Source organism: Paramisgurnus dabryanus, chromosome 1 (assembly GCF_030506205.2).
Source record: "Paramisgurnus dabryanus chromosome 1, PD_genome_1.1, whole genome shotgun sequence".
Classification (NCBI taxonomy): Eukaryota; Metazoa; Chordata; class Actinopteri; order Cypriniformes; family Cobitidae; genus Paramisgurnus; species Paramisgurnus dabryanus.
The window spans coordinates 51,000,133-51,025,719 of NC_133337.1; the positions used below are offsets into that span (position 1 = coordinate 51,000,133).

The following is a 25,587-nucleotide window of genomic DNA, read 5'->3' on the forward strand; positions in this document are numbered from 1 at the left end:
CAAATTAGACCAGTCCACCTTTTTATGTAACTTAAATGAAAAATCTCAATAAAATAAAAGTTGTAAGACTAGTCTAAGCAACTGGTTCTCAAACTTTTCGGCGTGCAGCCACCCTTGTGTGTGGTACATCCCTTCGTGGCCCCCTTTAAGAAAACGTATGCCATAAAACATTCTAAAACTTAAAATTAGAATTAAACAAAACATATTAAATGAAGTACTGTTGGTTAGTAGCATTATTATTCTGAGGTTTAATTACACAGAATTTATGATAAATGAATGTATTTATAAAATGTCATAAAACTGGGGCCTGTCACCATCTCACGGTCCCCAGTTTGAGAACCACTGAGCAGTTTATACAATCGGTTACTGATCTAATGTTACATCAGACATCAATTGTAGGCCATTAACATTGCACATAAAAGGTCTGCAGTTACTGTTCGTGCCTTTGCAGTGTCGTTTTTACTATTGCGCTGATAATGCAAGAATTGTTCTTTGCACTAACCATTGACTTGACGTGTGGTTTCTGAATGATACTTACAAATGCAAAATTTTCAAGTCAAACGACTTGTTAATGTGCTATTGGAGGGAACAGATGAAACTAATGACAAAAAAATTGGTCTATGTCTGATAACAACCATCTATAAGAGTGAACCTGTTCAACTCATTAAGCATTAATGTCGCACTTTTTCATACCCTTATAAACTTAATGTCTTAATATACAATCCTGTTTTCTTGTTGACATGTTTATTTCTTATTTTTTTTATTTCATCTTTTTTAATTACTGTAAGTGCACAAATGTAATGCATCAACGTGATGTACCTTATGGAACCATATATCTTTTCTGATCAAATTTTTTAAATATGCAAAAAATTTTTACACAGAATTTTTTGCTGACCTCATGAGCTCAAAAACTGCCAATGGCAATTTTAACGTACATGTTAACACCCTATTTGTGAACAGTGTGACCATAATTTCATGCAAGAGCATACTGGTGTGAAAGTCAAAGTTTTAAGTTCCTTTTGCATGGCAATAGTGTCCACCCTTAAACAGGGGCAGTATATAAACTCTGTACTGGTTCACTTGCATAAAGGATAGAGATCAGCACTCTGTGAAAAGGTAAGATCTAACTGACTATCATTTTTGACACAAACAGCACACATTTATGAAAAAGGAAGAGAGAAAAAAATTTAAGCACGTCAAAAAATAAAGCACCTCAAAAATAAAATAAAAAATAAGCACGTCAACAATTTAATTTGTTTTAAATAAATGTTTTTATTTTTTCAATTTTAAATTTGTTACATTATTTAAAAAAAATAAAATTAAATTCTGTTATAATCCAATGTCTAATGCAGTTTTTACTCTTTCCTTTAGATGGTTGCCTTGTGCATCCAACTTTTGACCCTGTTGGTGGTTTGTGCAGCTGCCAATGAAAATAAATATATTACAGTAAATAAATACAATCAAATTGTCACAATTCATCATTCATTATAAATATTTAAGACTAACATACAGTTAATGTGCAAAATAATTTAAAATGCATTATTTTGTGTTTGCCTTGCTTATTAGTATACATTTAAAGCTTGGAATATGGGGGACAAGCCTTTGCAGGAGCAGCTTGCTATTGTGTATAAGGTAGGGGAACATTTAATATAATTAAATATAAATTCTGATGAATGAATGATGCAAGCATTGCGTTTCCTCTGTGTATTTATGTAGGAGATGGAAAACTTGAAACATGAACAAGCAGTGATGAAGCAAAAGCAAGATGCCATGAGTCAGGTATAGCCAACAGTTTTTTTTGATGGATGGAAAAAATGTATGTTCAGCTCCAAATTTTAATCAGACCTATTAGGACAAATACAAATCTTTATTTGTATTGTAAAACATTAAACATCGTCTTCTTTTAATGCAGGTATTACCACACTGTCCACAAAAGCCTCTTGATACAGATGTGGAATTGAATGTGACGTCTTTGCAAAGCGGTCAGTCAGGTACTGTAAACTATTAATTAACGTGTAGTTTTGTAAAGAATTTCATGCATACCCACGAAAAAAAGGAACAAACCCAACCCGCTGGTTTGTAATTCAACCTATGCTGGGTTGTTTTAACAAAAAATGCTGGTCTGTTTAAGCACATTGTTGGATCAAATATGAAAATTTTTTGGGCTAATTTAACACCACGACTTTTTGCCCTTATTCACTAAACGCTGGGATGCAAATAATCCAGCATTATTTATGTACACTCTTAAAAATAAAAGTAATACATGATGCCATAAAATAATCTATTTAATTTTTACTTTTTTTCAAGCATTTAATCATAAGCAGTAATATACCGTAAAAATATTTGTGTAAATCATAAGAAAAATGTCTTCAGTTATTTTCAACACTGCGCTGGGTTAAAAATGGATGAACCCAACCTGTGCCAGATGATGTTAGGTTATTTTAACCTATTGTTGGGTCAAATATAAACATTTTCTGTGTTAATTCAACCCAACGGCTGGGTTTGTCTCTTTTTGTGTATCCGATACCTTAGTGACACTATTCTGTTTTGTGTCTTTGATAGGCAACCATCTGGTTAATAAATGGCTCAGTGAGGTTGAGGATGATGAGGGTTCTGGTGATGATGAGTTTGATGCGGGCTTAGACCCCTGCAATCACTACAAAGCGTTGGACCAGGCCTGGAGAGCAACTAACTACACCACCAAGAGAGTTGTTTGTGACCGTAGTATGAAATGGAGGGGCTGGTACCGTCTCTTCTACCGTGGGAAAACCATCCAGATGCCTGAGAAGTGTGTGAAGAAAGAGATGTGTGGCACACATTCACCTCTGTGGCTCGCCGGCGGTCATCCACGGATAAGAGACGGAATCGTCACACGCAAAGTATGCGGAAACTGGAAAAACAACTGCTGTTTGTTTAAATCTCATCCAATTCAAGTGAAAGCATGTAGAGGAAATTATTACGTCTACAGGTTCGTCAAACCTGTAGCCTGCCATATGGCATACTGTGCAGGTAAGGTGCTTTTAAAATAATGTATACATTTTTTTTTTTGCTGGGTGGAGTATAAACTCTTACATAAACTAATATATATCCTTTCAGACATCAACACTCTTGTTTGTGGAAGATGCAGGAAAAGTGAATCTTGTATCAGCAGAGACAAAATCACCTGGATGTGTAGGAGAAACAAACGGAGAGGTGAGGTCTTTATAAAGTTAAAACTGAATCCGTATCATTACAATTAATCTGCCTTATAATGATGAATAATCAAATGTCTTTTCCATTATCCCTGCAGTAAAAGCAAATGTCCATTTCTTTGCCTCTTACCCGGGTCGAATCTCAGGAAAAGTGAGCAGGATCGTATACAGGAAAGTATATGTGAATCAGGGCAGGGCGTTTAACAGTCGCACCGGAATATTTCGAGCTCCAGTGTCAGGGGTTTATCAGTTCTTCTTCTCCTCACAGACTTGGGGTGGTGGGGTGACAGACCTGTGGCTCGTTGTTAATGGTTATTGGGTGGCTGTGTCCCATAACAATGTTAAGGGCCCAAACTCTGTTGGAAATCTCTCTACATACATGACGACCCTGCGCAAGGGTACTAGGGTTTATGTGACCCATAATCGTGGTCGCTCTTGGGCCAACTCTGCATCCAACAACATCGTTTTTGGTGGTTCTTTACTTATGGTGAGAAAAGTCTAAAGAAATGTCAATTTTTAATGAAGCAGTAGTATAACATTTTACAGTGAGAAGCTGCTGTAGTAATACAAATATATGATTTTAGATTATTCACTCTTAAAATAAAAAATTTAGTTGCAGCAATGCAATAATTTTTAGATCCCCAAGGAACTTTTCAGTTGAGGGGGATTCAAAATGTAAAAACAATGTGCCTTTTTATAGTGTGTAGACCCTTTCTCCACTATACAAGGACCCTTGTGCAACATAAAGGCTCTGTGGATGTTATAGGGTCTTAATGAAACCACAGGCAAACAAAGAATATTAACTTTTTTTTTTAACTTTTATGTTATGCTATTTCTGCTATTCATTATTTTGGCTTTAATAGATGTGTTTTTTTGAGAGATTTGTTGATTTAAATTGTCATTTTATTTTTTAAACATACTTATTTTTACTATACAGTAATTTGTACATTTTAATTATACATGCATTATTATTACTATTATTTTTATAAACTATTTAGCACTATTTAACTATGAAAAAATACTGTGGTAAAGTAAAATTATAAAAGTCTATTAGACGTATATCTTCTAAGTAAAAGGTAGGGGGCAGTAGAGGTATCGTGTTTATTATAGGAGGATGGCACAATGGCCATAGATAACTGCGCATAGAGCAACCTCGTGCCTCATCTTCAATCCTCATTCAACTTAAACACGTTCCCGTGTCTTGAGGTTACTGTGTAGACATTTTCACATCACGTGTCAATGATGTTTTAATACCAGATTTATTTTTCTTTTTTCAAGCAGAATTTTTTTTTTTAACAAATAACGTGCTTACCTGCGAGCACCTGTACTGTATAAATGGAAACTTGGGTATTGTACTTTTGATGTTAAGTTACTATTAAAAGTTAACTAATTATCGTTTGCATTATTCTATTTTATTCAATTCAATTATATTGTATTATATTCTAGTTCATATTTTTGAGTTATTAATTTTTTATTCAAGTTGCTCGTGATATAAACAGCGGAGCTGTACGTTAGACCGTTTGTTTAGTGAGAGATGTTATCCATCTCCTTATATGGCCAAGGGACAGACGGACGGACATTCCTGGGATATTCGGCAGCTATTTAACAATGAGTAACTGTACTTTTTTCCACAACAATTGTAACTGCACATTGCAAATGTTAGTGTCAAGATCAAATTACAAATAATCATGAGGCAAAACTATCCAACTTTTAAACGTTGCCATTCAGATGTAGATAGCATAGGTAAGCTCGTGGCGAACGGTTCTCTCTCTGAAAGAGGAGGGGCATGCGCGCTAGCACGTCGTTACCGAAGCCACCGTATGATAGAGACGAGAGAAGTTCACGGAAAAGGGATGAGTGACTCGATGTAGCGGACTATCGCTTGTCAAAGGTTGCGAGGCTGTAGAAGGTTGTGTTGAAAGTTTCACGAGTAGTTTCATGTGCTGCTTTGAGCATTTTAACTTTTTAACACGAATACGCGGCTCACAGTCAACAGGCAGTGCGTGTTTATATTGCTGTTAGATACTGACATGAAACAAGCCGACAAATCGCGGTTTAGGCAAATGTAAACAAATTTATTGCGATGCGCTATCGCTCCAGTTTTGTGTCGTCGAATTGATTTGTGTATTCGTGGGAATTCAACACGGCGTTTTAAAGTTTTGCATCAGTATATTTTTAACGCGTTATTATGGCTGAACACGAAAGTTTGGAGTTCGGCAAAGCGGACTTTGTTCTTCTGGACAATGTGTCTTTGGAGGAGTTTATGGCCAACCTGAAACTCAGGTAAGAGAGTCCCCATTTACCAAATCCCATTTTTTCTCAGCACAGCAGACTGACCGCCCAATGAGGTCTAGCACGGGGGCACAGGTTTCCCCTAATGATGATTTTTGTCTCATTTTGAATAAAACTTTAGTAATAAAATAAAGAGAAGTGTATGCAAGTTGTTAAAAATGAAAAATATTATAAAATAATATTTAAAAATATCTTACAAATCGGAATCATTTGCATAAATTTAATCACTTACAATCTTCTCCATATACACTGGCTTTGTTCCAAAAAGTGAAAGTTTAGTGACCGATACTTGTGGAAGTTGTGGAGTAACTTAACTTTCTCACAGGTACAATGATGCAACCAATACACCTCACATTACCATTATGAATTCACGTCATTGTTGTATTGTTGTTTTCTGGAGTTATTAGCATTATACAACTGGATACACCTGCTGAACCAGAGCTCATGGTAACACGCCTCCCTCAGATCGGCCTTATTGTTCAAGCAAATATGCAGTGGAAATCCTGCCTTTGTGTTTTTTTGCAATGGAGATTACATTTCCTTATCAACATAGTGTCAATAAATGACTTAATGGCTTTGATAACATGGGCAATGTGGTTGGGGAGTGTAACTTACTTTTTGGTTAATGTTTAATTATAACCGTGCTATAAAGGTTACAGATGGTTTTTGTTTATCACTCTTGGATGCCAATTAACTGACCTATATACTATTACAGGAGGAGAGCTAAAATTGCTTTGAAATTTGATGTGTTATTTTTATAATGGCATGGAGTTACACATTTTTTAATGCGATGATGTTGGATTAATAATCTGGTTTTACTTCTGATTTTATTATTATTATTTTATGATTTGATTGTTTTATCTTGGATAAGAAGCATGCAGGTCAAAGAGCTCTATAGCAGAGTGTAATCTTATAAAATCATTATGTTCATCCATATGAACTCTCTTGTCAGTGGAGCAAAGTTATTTCTGGTCATTATGTTACATTTCAGTTTAGGGATGCTTAACGATTAATCGCGATTAATCTATAGCAGAATAAAAGTTTTTGTTTACATGATATATGTGTGTGACCTGTATATAATACATTTGTAAATAAATGCAGACACATGCATGTATATATTTAAGAAATGTTTACATGTGTATATACATTTGTATATTTATGTATAATTTATATTATATATAAATACCTAATATATAAATATATATATTTTCTTAAAATTATAAATTTTGTGTGCATGTGTGCATATTTATATATACATAATTATTATACACAGTTCACACATATATGATGTAAACAAAAACTTTTATTCTGCTATAGATTAATCACGATTAATCGTTAAGCATCCCTATTTCAGTTATTTGTCATGCATCTCCTCTTAAATATTGTAAATATTTGGTATGTACATCACTGAATTTATTTTTCAACCCAAGTTCATGGAATTTGCAATGATAGACATCCTGTCAACAAATAGCAAAAGATGCTTCCAGGTTTCAGTTAGGGGCTGTTTACACTTGGTATTAAGATGTGTTTTCATAGATCGGATCACAAGTGGACGAGAGAGACACATTACGTTTACACCTGGTATTTAAATCCGTCTCTTTTGTTCACTTTCGACCGCTTCTGTCCTGAATACTGTGAGGGGGCGGTCCGTGAGACGGTGGGCGAGTCTCTCTGCTGTCATTCAAACGCGAGCGGGAGTAATTATGAGTTTATATGGATGCAAACTAATATTATGTCGGAGTCCGCTGCTTGTTTAGCAAGTATACATGCTGCACAGTGTTTTGTGCGTTTATATGTTGGAGCTTTCTCTGAATTTTCAGCGCAATTGATGAAATAGGATCGCACAACTTTCACGCTTTCAAAACGAAACTACGGAGAACACCCGCAGTAGTTTTATCAATGAAAGGCTAAAAATAGCGCTGTTCACCGTATGTTCACGCCAGTAGTCAAAAAAAGACGTAAAACTTGTGTTTAATACCTCAGATTAGATAAATGGGCGGAGAGAAGGCAGTCGCGTGTGGCTGTTCGAACACATTCAACCACATTTGCGTTCCACAACTCCAAAGCGATCCGATCGTAAGTGGTTTCGACTACCTCTAGATGTGGTTGAAAGTGGTCGAAAGTGGATGCGTTCAAAATGTTTTAAACACCGCTTACACCTGACATTAACGTCGTCCACTTGTGATCCGATCGTCGAAAACGCATGATAATGCCAAGTGTAAACAGCCTCTTAGTGGCACAAGCTGTTTTTCCCACCTCTTAGCCACAGAAAAATAAATGTGCTTAAAAGGTTCTTCACATCCATGCCATAGAGAAGAACCTTTTTTGGTTCCTCAAAGAACCATTTCGTTTATACATTTTTATAATCTGATGATCATTATTTTTACATTAAAGATCCTTTTGTGAAACAGAAAACCTTACAGAAAAGTCACGTGAATTTCACATACGCAAATTCACATGTGAAATGTGTGTTTTTTTGTGTGTGAAACCCATGTGAAACCCATGTAAAACCCATGCGATCACATGTAAAAAAAAATGTCACCAGATTATGCACATGTTTCCAATGGGATTCACATAATATGTTTTTCTGTAAGGGAGATGTTAAAGGTGCTTTAAAGAACCATTTAGACAGAAAAGGTTCTTCTATGGCATCGTGAAGCACCTTTATTTTTAAGAGTGCATGGCCTTGGGTATAACGTGTGCAGTTGGTTATTTGCTGAGGGTGTGACCAGGCGAGCTTCCTGCTTCTGCAGTCTCCACATCTGTGTCTGGGACCTCAGCTGGAATAGCTGGTGCTATGTAGTGCCAGGACACATCCTGTGCCCTCTGGAGTGACTTTTTTTGAAAGCCCTTTAATTTGAATTTTGAAATCAGGAAGACCATTTATCATGACCAAGCACAGCTTTGAATAATTTTTTCCTCATTAGATCTGACATTGTAGATATATCCACTATTTATTTGAGATAAGCTATTTTTCGGTGAAATCCGCTGTGTTTACACTGTGATTGTTCCGCCAAAGAAACTTTTAAGAGTTCCAAAGTTGAAATTCAGCCTTTATTAGCAAAACTGTATGACAAAATGTTTTGCCAAGAGATTTAATGTAAATCTGTCAACTTACCAACACCTAGGCCTAATTGTAGGGGGCTTAAATGATCACTCGCAGCTAAAGCGGTAAAGTTAAACAAGTGTCAGGATTGGTGATATACTGTACTGTACATTAAAGTGCGATCTAAACAGTGTTTACACAATGCCCGGGATTTATGTGTAGTACTCTGGATTCACTGCTTGACTGCTGTGTGTTTGGGGCTTGACTGTATATGGCAGTTTTGTTTTGTCTGCCCCTAGGATCTTGGGGAAGTTTTTGGCAGTCCTCTGAGCATTTCCAAAAACAATTACATGTACTGCTCGAGACATTTTCCAAATTCTTCCAGACACTGGCTCTGATACTGCAGATCAAATAGTTGATAACCAGTATACCATGTCAGCGCCTTTTAGCTTGCTGCTTAGACAGTTTTATCAAACGTTGTTCTCTTAAAAAGATTGTAGATTTATACACCACAGTTCATTTCAGTCCTCCAATCAAATTTCAAAAGTGCTCATGCCTCCTAGAACAGCACTGGTATGCTTTACTGTTTTGTATTAATCAGTTTCACAGAGTAAGCATTGAAATAATACTATGGCTAAATCGATATTCGCAGTGCATTTTTTTGAATTAGTAATGATGCGGCATTTATTTGTGTTTGTATATAGTTTTTTGTAAGGTCCTGAACTTCTGGCATATTACATTAAAAGGGGACATTTGTTCTTTGCTTATAGATTTAGATGCTTTTTATTTTCTTATAACTGCTGTGTGAAAGCGGTATCATATAAGAGTGCTGTTTTGGCCATATATCAGATTCTGTTGTATACAGGAGCCATACAGTATGGTTAAGTGTTCCCTTGACAGCATGACATTTTCACTTCATTTAGACTATGTGTTTAACCTTTTACTTTCATGTAGCTGTATTGTTGTACCGTTCTGGAATTGACAGGAAGAGTGCGCTTTTAAAAAAAGTGTTGGCAGCATGTAAAGCTTTACCGCTGTTCCTATTGATATTTTCCTGCACTGGAGAGGTCACCTTTGACCCTCACAAAGTCCTTGCCATGCAATACACAGTCAGAAAAAGTAAAAGAGCCGTCACTGGGACGGTACCCTTAAAGGTCTTAATGGGTGTTTCTCACAAAATCCAGACTTAGAAGGTGTCCAACATCAGATTTTTTTTTTAAAGCCCTTGAAGCCAATTTTTTTTGCACATATAATATTAAGGTCTGAACTTACTATAATCATTTTTTAAAGGATTTAAAAATATTTCCTATAGCATTATTAAATTTTTTTTTAGATTATCATGATCAAAAATTATCATTACCGCAACATGATATTACATTAAATATATGCATTTACAAACTCATGTTTCGGTAATGAGAACTAAAAAGTTGCAACTTTTATCTGGAGAGAAAAAATAAGAACAGCTTACCTGGTAGTCATCTTGAGTGTCATTTTTTTTTTTTTTTTTTTTTTTTTTTAAATATTAGTTCTTGAGGGCTTAAACAATGATTGAAAATTGTTGCGGAGGATGAGAAAATTGGTCTTGAACACATTTATATTCCTTATTATTGTCTCTACATTTAAAAATGATCGCCAAATACCACATGTTTCTTTACTGTAAAGTTTTATGGTATAACATGCCCTGAAGCATTTTATTTTTTAGATTTTTTTATTATAAATATTTCCATGTCAAAGAACCCAAATCCAGTCATGGACACTTTGCGGTAATGAAAATTTTCCCGTTACAGGAAAAAAACAACAAACTTGGTTTGTATGATGTCATTTGAAATCATGTGCGAAATATTACGTTAAGAGATGTTTGTAACTGTATGCTTCTTATTTTGGTACTCTTACTTTGCATTTACTTTATCAAAATGTTTCATGACACCTCATAAGTCTAATTTCACGAGAATCACCCTAATATGTACCATTTAGGTGCCAATATGTAAAAAGGTGTGCTTTTTGCAAGGGTACTGCCCCAGCCCCAGTGACAGCTTTTGTACCTTTTTTCTGAGAGTGCAATACATGAAACTGCTCATTATACTTTTAGATTATAGCTTAAAGCTTTATTAGTTAGTCATTACCAAATTTGTCTGGACAGCTCTGAAACAAAGGTTGTAATATCAAGTCTATAAAGTCACATTCGTTTGCATTGGCACTGGCAGCATGGGCAGGAGTATTTAACAAAGGCCATAAATGACATAATCGTATTTGTTCCAGATGGCCAGTGCCTCCTACAGTATTAATGATATGAAACTCTGGACAGCAGTCAATCACTTATGCTGACATTGATCTTATTTTGTCTGAGGGTGCCTCTCCACTACTCCTTTATTTTGTAACAGAACCCATGCAATGTGATTACCACTGTTTAAGTTTGTAGGCTCTACAGTACCTCTGTTTTTAGGAATGTGAACTGCTTATGATTGTGACAAAGAATTCAATTTTAATACTTAAATACAGCTACACTGCTAGTATTTCAGGGCTGTAAAACTTTTTGTTGAACAACCACAAAGCCTCGCCCCATCAACGGTGTAACAAGCCACTTGTTGCCTTTATACAGTAGCTGGATCATGTGGAGTCCAGCTGTGACACATGGCAACCCGATTCCAGTCCGACAAAGCAAATAAGAGGGATCAAAGTCTTTACAGAGCTCAGGTGCACTTTGCTAAACCAGACATAAGGTTGTAGATTTAAGAATGAGAATATGAAATATAAAAAGTATGCCTAGCAAGTGCCATATTTGTACATTTAGGTACAGGTGAACATAATCTAAATATTTAAAGCTCACGTAACACACGCTGTTTCTGCATTTCTGATATTAATCTGGAGTACCTATGGAGTAGTATGACATCTTTTATATCTCTGAAGAGTCTTTAGTTTAGATTTATAAAAGAAAGATTAGCTTTACCGAATCTTTCCGATAACGTACGAAAAAATGAAGAAGGAGGAGTTATAACACGGGAGGAGCGAGTACGAGTCATGCAACACTATACAACACTGTTTTAACTTATGATTCACTACATGTTCGTGTCATTTATATAATTTACACGCGCCTATTTCCAACATAAGACAGAAGTCTTACTTACCACGTGTAACTCGTCATGAAAATCCACCGCATCAAACACACACTCAAAACTCCGCTGCTAATCCGGATAATAAACTATATCCATTGTTTCCATAAGGCTGGATGTCTTCTCCTTACATCCAAAAACACACTTCTTGTTGTGCCATTGTTGACTTTTGAAATTAAACAAAGCTGAGTGGCGTGATAAGCTGTTAGCAAGCTCTAGCGTCTCCCGCTGACTGACGGCTGGGCGGGGTTTTCCGGGGGAAGTTTTCCGGCGGAAGCCCATATAAAGAAGTGATACATATCGAAAACCCCTGAAACGTCAGTTAGAACCGTAATCGAAAAAAATTAGCCGAAACTTGTACGAACCCTGGCGAAGTGCATTCGGCACAGAAATACTCTGAAACACGCCCAACTGCATTTTTGACACTTTGCCTACGTTTAGCATGAGGAAACAACTCTATAACTGTGTTAATAAGTCAGAATGCTTGAAATACCATTAAACCCCCCCTTTAATGGTTTACCATCTGAATATGTGACACTAAGACAAGTAGAATCTTTACTGAAGTGCAGCTAATTGAGTAGCGGAAGGCTGAAAAAAATTAAGAATAATGGTTTTATACAGCTGTATTTTTCAGACTGGTCTAACTAAATATTGTGGTATAATGGAGCTAAATGCTTTCTGTGCTCCCTTGATGTGCATGCAGCCCATTTGCTTAGCCCACAATGATGCAAACTCAAGTGTAGACTCAAAGTAGGACACCTCCACTTGTTAAGTTATGAGGTAAGGAAAACTGTTTCCGGGACCAAGCCTCGACTCATTTCAATAGAAGATATTATATGAGCACTATTTATTTATTTATTCATGTTACATTGCAATAAATGTATAAACTCAAAGACATGTGTGTCAAAAAAGAAGTCACCGGCCGCCAATAGATAAATTCCAAGCCCATTTCTCTCCTGGGGGATGATTTTCCCATAAGAACATATTGTAAGCTTGCCTATAAAAACCCAGCTTAGAGTCATTTACTGTTTTCTTCATAAAATCATCCTACATATGGTTGAAATGAAAGTGAAATCAAACTTTGATGCTCATAATCTCAAAATTAGATTTGGAATTAGCCTGGATTTTACAGACAGGTTCACATAACATATCCTGTCTCTTGCTCCTCAAAGCAGACGTTTTCATTTGAATCATTTCAGTCTCGTTTTTGCGAAAGGCTGTTGCATCGATTGCTCCTACAACAGCCTCTTCTTTAACTTAACAGCAAAGAAAGGGAGCCGTCTGCCCTCAAGAATTTCCATACAACCCCCTGTAATCTGAAACATATCACCAGCCTTACATAAACAAGGCTTTGCTTTTTTACCCTTTTTCCCCCAGAATAAGCTATAAGCTCCACAGACGTCTCATTTGTGGACTGTGTGACTTGGCGACGGGCACTGAAATGATGAAGCCTGTCAGGGGAGCTCCCACTTTCCCTGTCTTTAGGGTTTATGGTCGTGATATTTTTACAGTAACCCTTTTTGTACCCCGTCTCATGTTTACAGCAAGCTAGAATTATTTGCAGGTTTGTATTTGAAATGGAAACCCAAAGCACCAAATTTAATTTTTGTGGCCTAATGCACACAAGTGACTCCTAAATAAATTGTGTATCTGCCACACCCATCACCCAGAGAGTCCATTTCCTCTCTCTAGCAGATGACGTGGTTTGATTACATTACATAGACTAATAGATGATATTATATATCCTCTGTTTTGTCTAATAACATAATTTAGATGGTACAGAAGAGATGTGTCATGTATTTAATGAGCTGTTTCTGTTGTGTTTAATACATGAATGAAATCATATTGTAGTCTGCTGTGTGTATATGTATGTCTTTGTATGAGGCTATTGTGTTGGTAAACTTTTTTAGATATTTTTAAGCAGGTCATTGGTGCGTCATATAATCCTTGCATAAACGTTTATACTAATTTCCCCTTTTTCACTTATTAATTCATTTTTCTTTTTGTTGTTGTTTTAACAACCTCATTTTCTGTATTTCTCTCTTTCGTCTGTTTTTGTACTTTCCCTCCTTGCCCTCTTTTTACCCCGACGGAGATCACTTTATGAAATAGCTTGCTGAGTAACGTCTGAGTCCCCTTGGCTGTTCTTGTATTTCTGTCTATTTTCTTTCTCGAGTTGGCCGTCATCTCGTCCGCTACCGCTCAGTGACATCATATTGGGCTCAGAACCATGTGGTAAAAGCACAGAAGCGTTACATATGGGCTCGGGGCCAAGTCTAGCCACTAGAAACCCCTCTTACGCTTTACCGCTGACCTCTGAAACGCAATTGTAGAAACACGCGTGCCTATTTTTTCCATCATTCCCTTCCCGTCATCCTGATGCGAGAACAAAACATTCCTCTGATCTCAGGAAGACAATGAAGGGAGTGGTCCAAAATAACAAAAAACCTCAGCCCGGCATTTACACCTGGCTCTCATTTCCTGAATAGTCAGTGCAAAGCTAATGAAAGTTAGTGTGAAGGCTGAACATTTCAGATTGTTAAACGTAAATGTTTGCCAATTGGGACACACATTTTCCTTTTCAGACTTTGTCTACAGTAGCATGTTTGTAAAAGAGGTTAGTTTAAGCGACAAGAGCGAGAAAAAATGAGCGCATTGGGATGGCCGTGAACAATTTATCTTACCAGAAAAATGTTTGTTGAAGGATGTGTGTTGGGGTTTAAAGGATTGTCATCAGTACAGAAGCAGCTGGGGTTTAACAGTAAACAAATGTAGTAAAAGATACAGAAAAATTTATTTCAAATGTGCAAATTGAGTGTGGTGTTCAAGAGGTGGGGTTTAACATTTAAAGACCTATATAGATGTTTTTATTTTTATGCTTTAGAGGCATAAGAATGACTTTAATTTACAATGAACCAATGGAAAGATACATAATTTACATCTACATGTATGCATTTGGCAGATTCTTTTATCCAAAGCGACTAACAGTGCATTACAAGGTATACACTGAGCTATATATCAGCCTTTAATATCTCACTTGTTTATTTTAGATGGAAATGAGATACAAAAAAATCTTTTAGCGTGCACATTTCTCAATTTTCATCAAATGTTTTCAAGAAAAAATGATCTAGGATAAGCTATCCACTTAGAAACGTCAAATCTGATCCCCAGTGAGTCTCAAGTTTTACATATCAAATTATGAGTGATGCAGTTTTTTTCTGAGTGTGCTGCAAAAAAATCAGACATAGGACAGCTGATAAACAATCCCGAGGCTGAATCGCTATCAGGTCATACCCAGCATGCTTTGTGTTAATCTGTGGAATAACTCTGATTGCTTGATGGTAAATTGTATGCAGGGATAACCATGGATCAAGGACAGATTATCCTCTCATTGCTGAGGCTGTGAATACTTTGATGTGTTATCTAGGGGGTGGACTATCTCAATGCTCCACACTTTAGACATGGACTTTATAAGATAAAAGTTATAGGGCATACAAGGACAAGTACTGTAGAAAAACAAGGCATAGTCTGTTGGAACCTTAATGGCCAAATGAAAAAGTTTTTTTTTTTAAATAACACCATATTCATTTTAGTATATGTAACCTTGTAACTTCTGTCCAGTAATTTTCTGTCCAGTAACTTTTTACTGTAACTTGCCACTAGAGAATGTCATAGGCTACACCCCACCCCGGTCAACCACAGGCAAATAACCACAAGAGACCCACCCAAACAAGGATGAAACCAGTAGTTATACTGTGCAAGTGATCCCATTCTAAAAATGGTTATTGTCTTAGTCTTTTAAAGGGTTTTAAAATACACATCCTAGCTTGCTTAAAAAAAGGGCAGAACTTTTCCCTTGCTGTATGCGCTTTGGATATTTCAATATTGTTGGTGTCAATATGCACAAGTCTGATGTACACAAATTCTGAGGTTTCACCTGTGGACCAGATTCAGCCAGAGCAAGTGGCCAGTTGTTGCCTGACACACATCCCTATTCTCCATTCAGTAGACTTTTTGGGAAAATGTGAATATGGGATGACAGAGCCACTCCCTGCATTCTCTTACAGTGATTTCTGACAGTCCTACTGAAATATCTAGCTCATGGGTCTCCAACCCTGTTCCTGGAGGGTCCTATCCTGCAGGTTTTAGTTTCAATCAAGCACACCTGAACCTGCTAATCAAGTTGTTCCTGGCTACCTAAAAGTTATAGGCAGGTATGTTGGAGTAGGGTCGGAACTAAAATGTGAAGGACAGGTTTCCTCCAGGAAAAGCTTTGGAGACCCCTGATCTAGCTAATATCAGCATTAATTTCCATGTTGGACCAGGCTGGTTTATGTGGGTTAGTGCTGGTTTTGTGCAGGTCTTGATGGCTGACAAAAAACATTACTTGCATTCTATGCATTAGCATTATCCACATGCATCCGCCCACCTACCTACCTACCTATCGAACACTAAGGCCTAGTCCACACAGGCACGTATATTTTAATAACCGTGACTTTTTTACGCGGTTCCACGATTCGTCCACACGAAAACCAGAATCAGGGCACTGAAACCAAACATTTTTGAAAACCCCTGCCAGGGTGAGGATTTTAAGAAATGCCGTTGCGGTGTTGTTTTTTGCCTTGCGTCGGAACGGTAATAACTTTTCTGATTGGCCAAGGTGGCTTTACGATTTGGGTTATATCGCCGCCTACTGGTGTGGCATGCTCTTGATAACATGCTTTTGAATGTGGACAGAGATTTCTTTTAAACCGAGTGGACAGGATTTTCTTTTGGAGGAAAAACTCTGGTTATAAAAATATGTGCTTAGGCCTAGTCTGTGTGGACTAGGCCTAAGCACATAAATCGTGCTTAAGGGGTAAATTGGATGAAATTGACACCTGACTGTTCCCAAAAAAGTCACATTGCAAAAAATCTGATACCCGTTTTATTGTTTCCTCATCTAAAAGTGGAACATGCAAAAAAGTAAATTACATCAGTGGACCTCATTTTTATTCAAAATAATAATAGCTTTTATACTGTATGTCTATTTTTGTCAAGGAGATACACTGACTTGCCTTTAAGCTATGATACGTTTACTCATGTAAATGTTCTGTTTATTGTCATCAGCTGACGTTAAGGTGATGATGTGGGTGAGTAAAGCCTGCCTGCTCTGTTGGGGTGTGGAGGTCTGGCCTGCGCTCCGTACACACAGACCTCACATTGACAGAAGTACAATGGAGCGGGTACACCACAGCATCCCACTCCACAGGCTGTCACAATAGACCCTTTTCATCCAAGCTGCTTTGGGGCCGGCCTGGCAGCCTGCTGCCACCCAAGGCACAAGCAGCACTGCCCTGCCACCCTGTCTGCCAGTCAACCCCTGACATCACACTGATATATGACCAGAGCATTTAAACACACAGTGCTGAATCAGTTCACATAAGCTAAAACATTATTTACATTTGCTTAAAGACATTTACTTGATGATGGTTTGGCCGGTGATTGAAATTGTCTTTATATTCAGTTCAACTCAAGTCATTGGTCCCAAGCTGTCACTGGGGCAGTACCCTTTTAAGAAGGTCTGATATGAGTACATTTGGTACCAATATTTACCTGAGGTACTAATATGAACCCTGTAGGTGCAAAGGGATACTTTAATTTATGACAGCCATTCTTTAACCAGTTTTTCTCGCAGTGCATGGTTTCCATTTATATATTGTGTGGGAAAGAGCAGGTTATGAATGACATGAGGGTAAATAGTAATGGCAGAGTAAATAGTGGCAGTTTTTTTTTTTTGGTGAACTATCCCTTAAAGTGAACTTGAAAATAGTATACACTACAAACTTAAGCAGTTTTAAATACCCTTCGGTCTGCGTCCATGGTGATTTATTCTGTTTTAAAGGATCACTGCTCATTTCATAAATCCCTTGATGTATTTGTGGGAAGACCTGAGGGAATTATGGGCTGTTTATGTGAATGTTATTGTGAAATGCAGGGTGTTAGTGAGGTAGGCTCCTTTTCAATTAGTGCAGCAGCTCTTTATACATATTCAGTTTGTAACTTGATGCTACTTTATATTACATTATACTATAGTAAAACCAAAGCATATTAAAAGGAAAAAAAAACTATGAAGTGTTCAGTTTCAGTACTGAGCTGTATGAGTGAACCTTTGATTCAGTATGAAACTATGATGTCACAATTCAAACTTCCAGGGGTACTGACTGGGGCAGGATGGAGCTGAGGGAGGCTTGGCAAACCCACAGGTTGAGAAGAAAGGATGCCTTATTCTAGGCATGACCCAGGTCTGCTTAAAAGAACAGGGAAGTGAGAACTCAGCTCCCCTGGGAACGAGTTCAAAACAGCTTGGCGGAGCGAACTTTAACTACTGGCTTTGTGTGATCTCGGAGTTTGCAATATGGGGTGGATACAAGACTGTTTTAGATGTCCATAATCTTCTCTTGTCGGAGTTCATAAAAAGTCAAATAAAAGCTTTTTCTTTGAAACATGACCCTGACCATCCTATTTACTTTTCATTGCTGAAAGAGATAATTCATCAGGCTGGTCTTTCTTTACATTAGACCTTGAAATATGACTTTACAAACCACAGTGACCACAGAACTAACAAATAGTAGTAAAACAATGTGCACAAATGTGACAGTCTGGTTGTCTCTCTGCCACAGGTTTGAAAAGGGTCGCATCTACTCATACATTGGCGAAGTGGTGGTATCGGTTAACCCTTACCGTGCCATGAACATTTACGGACGGGACACCATCGAGCAGTACAAAGGCAGAGAGCTGTATGAACGCCCTCCGCATCTCTTCGCCATCGCCGATGCTGCATACAAAGCCATGAAGCGGAGGAACAAAGACACCTGCATTGTTATCTCAGGTAGACTCTTTAACATTGACCCATGATTCTGAAGTCTAAGGAGGAACCAGTGATGTGATCTTGTTATAAATAATAAAAAAAAACCCTATTATCTTTTTCATTATGATAAACAATAAGCATAACTGGAATACAGGGTTTGGGAAACCTAGCAGTTTTGGGATGATGTGATTAAATTTGTGGTCAGATGAGAATTGCTCGACACTGACTCACTGTAACGTGTGGTTTCCGAGTCATACTTGACTGTTTAAGCAGAGAGTGCTGACAATAGAGAACAAAGACTTGGTCCCTATTGTGTGAATAAGATTTACAAAAATAGGGTTGGTTCATTTCAACAACAAATCACTATGTTGAGACTGTGTTTGTTTTCCGTCTGGGATTATGGGAAACTATATTGAGGTGGGACACATAGCTCTAGGGAACAATCCGGAGACCGCTGAGATGAAGAAATGTTTCCTTTATAAGAAAACATTGATTGTTATCCAGAGAGTAACCACAGATTGTGACAACACTGCAGAAATATTTGGCATACGTGGTGCCATCTTGTGGCAAACAGAATAACGTGCAAGTTTATTTAGAATGACTTACAATATAAGCATCATTTTATTTCATATGCATGTGTTGCTGCAAATAGGATTTTCTTATTTTTACCCATATTTTTTTCTTTACACCTGACATCTGCCCAAAACTATTTAAATGCAATAATTAGTCTCACTTAAATTTCTGTTTAAAGCTGATGTGTATAACTTTTAGATGTTGAAATAAACATGAATACAACATTTCGTATGTTTGCTGTGTCATAATGTAGATAGATAACATTAAACAATCTGTATTTCTTTCCCAAGAAATGCAAAAAATATTACTGTTGGGTGCTGCTTCCACTTGCACTTTCATTCATTTTACATCACTAATGAGTTTGTCATACTGAAAGAATTCAATTCAAGTTCCTGCCTGTGTTTAACAGTATTACACATTGTATTATTGTTTCTGTGCAGGGGAGAGCGGCGCTGGCAAAACAGAGGCTAGTAAATACATTATGCAATATATTGCTGCTATCACCAATCCCAGCCAAAGAGCAGAGGTGGAGAGGTATGTCAAACAAAAGTTTTCCTGTTTCTCTCTGTGCTGCTGACTCATGTTAAGACTATTCTGTATTGCATTCAGTGTTGAAATAAACATTGAGCATTTCATAATCAGACAGTACTTTATGTATAATATTGTTAATAATCATGCATTTCATAATAATCCTAACAGAGAAGAACAGATTGCCTTTATTGAAGTAAAATTATTAAAATCAAGTTTTATATGTAGTTTTTATGTGAAAGAACTGAAATATAAGGGAGAGAATAAAATAGTGCCGGTCACACTAATAAAAATATGACGGGTCAGAATCAGGACAAGAGTGATGAATAAATAATAAAACTAACTTGGCTGCACGTTTTATCTCTATTGCTTGAGAAATAAACATCTGGAATAAGAATATATAGGACATTTCATGTTAACCTAATCGTAAAACTTATTATATTGCTTTATAATCCAAAGGAGCCTTCAAATGAGTGACCGCTATCTAACATTGCATATGCTTTGTCTTATCACTCCACCATGTGCTTTGGCCTCTGTAGATATGGTTTATTTTCTATCCCTGATGAAGGTTGCTGGTAGAAAATGAATACTGAACATGTATACTGAAATGTTGTGACATGAGCCGTGATTTTTATATTTATCATGTTTATCTGAATAGAAAAACAACTATGTAGCTTCTCACGCAAAGTCAAGCTGAAACACAGAGCTATCCTTCAATGACGTATAGCCATCCCATAGGAAGGAAAAAAATAATGAATAAATGTTTTGCAAATATGAGAAAAATCGAGACACGATACTCTATCAGCTACTGTACGAAGGACCAACTCTAAGCCAAAAATTTCATTTTGCATAAGCTGTACAGCAAAAGTGTAGTTTCGCATGAGGCTGTATATATATGGTATTTACAGTACTGTGCAAAAGTCTTAGGCCACCACCCCCAGACTTGTTGTTTTAGAAGTTTTATTGTCCATCTATATTTAATTTTTTTCCATTTAATTAAATTTTATTTATAAAGCACTTTTCACAATTGTTAATTGTTGCAAAGCAGCTTTACATGAGTAGATGTAGAGGAGAACACAGAAAATCAATAGATAGTATAAGAAGTAGAATATAGCGGCTAAGGATAAACCGTACAAGCGAGCGTATTAATAATGTAACGTATACAGTAAAGTGCTAAGTTAAGCCAAAGTTGGCTGACTCTCCCTGGGACGAAAAAACCCCTTAGGAGAAAACCCGGTGGGAAAAACTCCTAGAAGGACAAAAACCCTTGGGTGAAATTAATATATATTTACATATATAGACACGGTAGGGATAGGAAACGGGTAAGCGGATTAAACTGGTTCAGCCGGTGGTCGTTTGTTGCGCATCGGCTGGGCATCACGTTGAAAGACAGCCAGTAGATCAGTGGTGCGATGACCTTCACAGCAACAGGAACTGGGTCTGTTTGTCTCATTGTCCTCGGGGTCGAGAACGAGACAGGGAGACAAAAACAGAATTCTATTAACGTAGGGGCCGTTCGCATGTAATGCAAGTGTCATACATTATAGTGGTTTAATTCAGCTCGGTTCCAGACAGGCTAACTATTGCGGCAATAGTATATTACCCATATGAGGTATGTGAGTGCTTTGTTCTAGACAAAAAAACACAAACAAAAAATACAGGAAAATGTAAAAAAAATAAATAAATACATTTTCAGGACTAAATGTCTTATTTAGGCATTGTCGGTGTTCAGTGTGACCTCTTTTGGCACTAAACACATCTTGAGCATTTTTGAGCAGAATGAAGTAAAAATAAAAAAATATTTGGATTGAATTGTATTTAGGTTTAGGAGAGTTTACCCTAAAAACTTGACAGTTTACAGTTTTATACAGTTTTTAATATTATATACACATTTCCTGTATTTTCTGGATGTATACTATTAAAGAGACTGAGAAACAATTATATGTGATCACTATAACATTGCAACAAATCTTATTCTGTCATGGATGTCTAAGACTTTTGCACAGTACTGTACATGTGTACATAGATGGCTGTATAAATGTAAAGAACCATTGCTAAGCATTCAATGGCCTGACCCATGCGGCAGAACCCTTTAATCATCTTCCTCAAAACCATTTTAACGACTATGCTGGGATACCGCATGGTGATACAGTATACACTAAAATATCCTGAAATGACCATACAGGCTCGTAAAAGCTTTATATAAAGATTTGCCTTTTTGTTTTAACATCATATGTCGCCAGCAATCAGATCGTTTAGCCTCATATTAAAATAGACACAAGTTCAGCTGTTGTGGTGAACCAGTGGCTAACAAAAACTGTAGAGATGAAAAGAGTCTGTGTTTATACAGGGTGAAAAACATGCTGCTAAAATCCAACTGTGTCCTGGAGGCTTTTGGGAACGCCAAGACCAACCGCAATGATAACTCCAGCCGATTTGGCAAATACATGGATATCAACTTTGATTTTAAAGGAGATCCCATTGGCGGCCATATCAACAACTACTTGCTTGAGAAGGTAGGGGGCAGTAATGATAAGACAAAGCAGCATAAAACTGGTTATCTCTCATTTTGTTTGTTAGTGGTGTTTGCTCAGGTTTACTGGTTTAAGTTTTTTTTAAATCACATCTAAAGTGACTTACAATGTATTCAAGGTTTTTATTGCTTATTTAAAGTTACATTTTTTTCCTTAGTCCCGAGTCATCTTCCAGCAGGAAGGAGAGAGAAGTTTTCACTCTTTCTACCAGGTAAGTAATCAGCTTGTTAGAAGTGAAAATACTTCCTTATTTTGTTTCGACAGCCGTTCTGTTTTTCTACTATAGCCTATGATTATTAATACCAGACAGACGGTGTGGTTATAATTATAGAGTCAAGTAGTTTCGGTTATCGCTTTTATTATTATCCCTGATGTATAGTATCTTAGTGCTTCAAAACATTGAACTATTTTGTCTGCCTGTTAATGCCATTCAAACCATTATTATAAAAACTGTAATTTGCATGCTCCTCCATATCAGCTTTGAAGAAATTTTCCATTGGGAAAAGTTAAAAGTGTTTTTCAATGTATTTTTTCAGCTGGTAAAAGGAGGTCCGGACACTCTGCTGCGGTCATTGCACATTCAAAAAGATCCCGCAGCGTACAACTACATAAAAGTCGGAGGCCATATAAAGGTATTGCATCATGACCAAATTAAGACCATTGTGGGGCGTATGCCACTTGTATAATGTCTTATGGATATTTATAAAGATAATAAAAGATCTGAGAACATCCTTTGCGATTGTAGAAAAGAAAACTTTCACAGTCAAAATCAGAAACGGTAGCATTACTGTAGCTGTTATGTGAATATCATTATCAATATACCTTTTAGAGGTGTTGTAGGTTAAAATGTATACTATTGAAGTACAAAATTAAAGTAATGACTACTGTATCATTTGCTGCTGATTTATATAATGTGCAATAAAAAAAAATATTTTAGGGTGCAATTTCCATATAAGATAAAAAGTCAAGTATAGTTTAATAAGACTCTTATTATTTTAGTAAAAAAAAAGTACGAAGCACCGTGCAATTTTCATGCATTATTTTGGAATAATTAAAAAAGGACTAGAGATAATTATTCTGCTTATACATTTACCACAGTTACCACAGACAATGCTAAGACATTGCCCTGGTTGTTATTTTAAGACATTTGACAGGTCAGGTGTGCGTTTATCGAAAAATAATGCATACCCATGGAACATTTCTCAACCAATCAGAATAAAGCATTCAGCAGCCCTATGGTATAAATTGTTTTAATAGATTATAGTCTATTTATTGGGACAAAAAAGCAATAATACTATGGGGCGGTTCCCCAGACAGAGCTTATTCTAGTCCCATACTAAAATGCATGTTTGAGCTGCCTTCATTTCAAAACACCTTGTACTGACATATCTTAAAGGGCACATTCCACAATTTCACAAATTTTTTTGAGATGTCAAATAATAATTTGGTGTCCCCAGAGTATGTGTGTAAAGTTTTAGCTCAAAATACCCCACAGATAATTTATTATGTGTTTTTTATGCAAATGAGTTGATTTAGCACTTAATGGCAGTGCCATGGTTGGATAGTGCAGATTAAGGGGCAGTATTATTATAATAAGATCCCCTTCTGACATCACAAGGGGAGCCAAAAGTCAATTTTTCACATGCTTGCAAAGAATGGTTAACCAAAACTAAGTTACTGGGTTGATCTTTTTCACATTTTCCATGTTGATAGAAGCACTGGGGACCCAATTATAGCACTTAAATATGGAAAAAGTAACATATTAACATATATCTCAGTGCTATGTTTTGTCTCCGGATCCACACAAGTATTGTTTTTTGTAAGGTTTGTTTGTAAAAACTACTTTAATGTCCTAATATAACTAAGGCCCAGTGCTGGATTAATCTAAACTCTGTCCGGAAAAATCGTGTATTAAATCGTGTTGTCATTTTCTGTGCTTTTCATGTAAAGCTGCTTTTAAAAACAAAAAAGCACTATATAAATAAATGTGACTTGACTAGATTTAAAACCAGTGACTACTGGTGTAATTTTCCCATATGCCTGTTGATTCAGGATGGAAGATTACTCAGCGATGTTCCATTGCCTCTGCAGGGAGTTTAATGAGTGGAAGCGAAAACAAATTTATAGCAACAAACAAGGTTTCGTCATGGAATAGACTGAGCTTACAGAGCTAACAGACATCCTGGAGCGAACTTTTGATGCCAGTTCACAAGTCTTTTAAAAGTGCACATGCAGGCCATACCTCACACTCCATCTAGCACGACAGCGGGTGCAAAAGGTTCCTGCTGTATGAAATCAGTGTTTCTCTGCAGGAACTGTTAGAGATCAGCGTGCCAGAGTAATTAGCAGCTTTAGCTTCGCTCTCCAGTTTTTGAAGTTCAGGGGATGTTTTTGCTGCATATGCAGTTTTTAGGTTTTAATTGCTCGGCTATAAATTTGATGTAAAAGTAGGATTAAAAGGATAGTTCACCCAAAAATGAAAATTGTTTCATCATTTACTTTCATGTTGCTTTAAACCTGTAGGAGTTTCTTTATTTTGTTAAGCAAGATAGAAGAAATTTTGATAATGATGGTAAGCACACAGTTAATGGTACCCAATGACTTTCATAGTTTGTCCTCTTATGAAAGTCGATGCATACTGTCAACTGTGTGGTTACCATCATTTATCATAAAAATATTTTGTTTTGTGTTTAACAGAATAAAGAAACATATGCAGTACAACATGATGATATAATTTAATTTTTTGGGTGAACTATCACTTTAATGACCAGTCAAAAGGATTAAAGTTAATTTACCCAATAAGTTGAATGTAGGGGTCCACATTTGGGTTATGACCATCAAGATGAAGGGAACGTTGTAGGCAGGATGCTTATACTATCAGCATGTGCTTTTGTTTATTTAACCAAAGCTCACACGGTTTCCCTTTTCACTTTTACAGTCATCTATAAATGACAATGCTGAATTTAAAGCTGTCGCTGATGCCATGAAGGTGATCGGCTTCACTGCAGACGAGATACAGACCGTCTACAAGATCCAGGCTACTATCTTGCATCTGGTTTGATATTTCCTGTGTTTGTTGACATATCATGCTTGAGGACTTTTGGGAAATTTGAGTTCCCATTGGGCCATAAGTGGAAAATGTATCTCCCATTGCTTTATTCTAACAGACTGTGCTGCTTAGGTGCTTTATTTAATTATATGCAATGTATTCTTTGTCCAGGGGAATCTGAAGTTTGGATGCGATGGAGATGTGACTCTCATTGAAAATTCGAAGCTAGTATCGGTGTTGAGTGAATTGCTGGCCACCAAAGATGAGAATGTGGAGAAGGCCCTGCTGTACCGCACTGTGGCCACCGGTCGTGATGTCATAGACAAACAGCACACTGATAAAGAGGCCAGTTATGGTCGTGATGCCTTGGCCAAGGTATAAATAGAGACAAAAACACGACTTGCATATGCATTG

General features: G+C 36.9%; 2 protein-coding genes across 3 annotated transcripts in view; both read left to right on the top strand.

Annotated features, from left to right (window-relative positions):
* Nucleotides 1–872: 872 nt before the first annotated feature.
* Nucleotides 873–4,546, top strand: LOC135744466 (uncharacterized). Of its 2 annotated transcripts, none has more exons than XM_073816256.1 (8): nucleotides 873–1,116; nucleotides 1,372–1,446; nucleotides 1,567–1,632; nucleotides 1,717–1,779; nucleotides 1,913–1,982; nucleotides 2,563–3,009; nucleotides 3,097–3,192; nucleotides 3,290–4,546. In XM_073816256.1, exons 2-8 carry the CDS (start codon nucleotides 1,372–1,374, stop codon nucleotides 3,691–3,693), a joined length of 1,221 nt encoding a protein of 406 aa, XP_073672357.1. In that variant the 5' UTR covers nucleotides 873–1,116; the 3' UTR covers nucleotides 3,694–4,546. The 2 variants fall into 2 exon arrangements, with proteins under 2 accessions (XP_073672357.1, XP_065118685.1); XM_065262613.2 differs by having other exon boundaries at nucleotides 889–1,116; nucleotides 1,913–1,991.
* Nucleotides 4,547–4,988: 442 nt separating this feature from the next.
* Nucleotides 4,989–25,587, top strand: part of myo1d (myosin 1D) — a 79,570-nt gene continuing 58,971 nt past the window's right edge. Inside the window, exons 1-8 of the mRNA XM_065262970.2 lie at nucleotides 4,989–5,474; nucleotides 18,302–18,510; nucleotides 19,503–19,596; nucleotides 21,941–22,106; nucleotides 22,282–22,335; nucleotides 22,661–22,756; nucleotides 25,063–25,179; nucleotides 25,345–25,548. Of these exons, the coding sequence (XP_065119042.2) occupies nucleotides 5,380–5,474; nucleotides 18,302–18,510; nucleotides 19,503–19,596; nucleotides 21,941–22,106; nucleotides 22,282–22,335; nucleotides 22,661–22,756; nucleotides 25,063–25,179; nucleotides 25,345–25,548 (1,035 nt within the window). The 5' untranslated portion in view covers nucleotides 4,989–5,379. The remainder of the gene's footprint in view (nucleotides 5,475–18,301; nucleotides 18,511–19,502; nucleotides 19,597–21,940; nucleotides 22,107–22,281; nucleotides 22,336–22,660; nucleotides 22,757–25,062; nucleotides 25,180–25,344; nucleotides 25,549–25,587) is intronic.

Bases quoted from the DNA above. Each gene is read 5' to 3' on its own strand.
- LOC135744466 (XM_065262613.2), top strand. From the start codon at position 1,372: ATGGTTGCCTTGTGCATCCAACTTTTGACCCTGTTGGTGGTTTGTGCA. The intron at 1,992-2,562 runs GTACTGTAAACT...TGTCTTTGATAG, and splicing joins TTTGCAAAGCGGTCAGTCAG to GCAACCATCTGGTTAATAAA. The intron at 3,193-3,289 runs GTGAGGTCTTTA...TTATCCCTGCAG, and splicing joins TAGGAGAAACAAACGGAGAG to TAAAAGCAAATGTCCATTTC.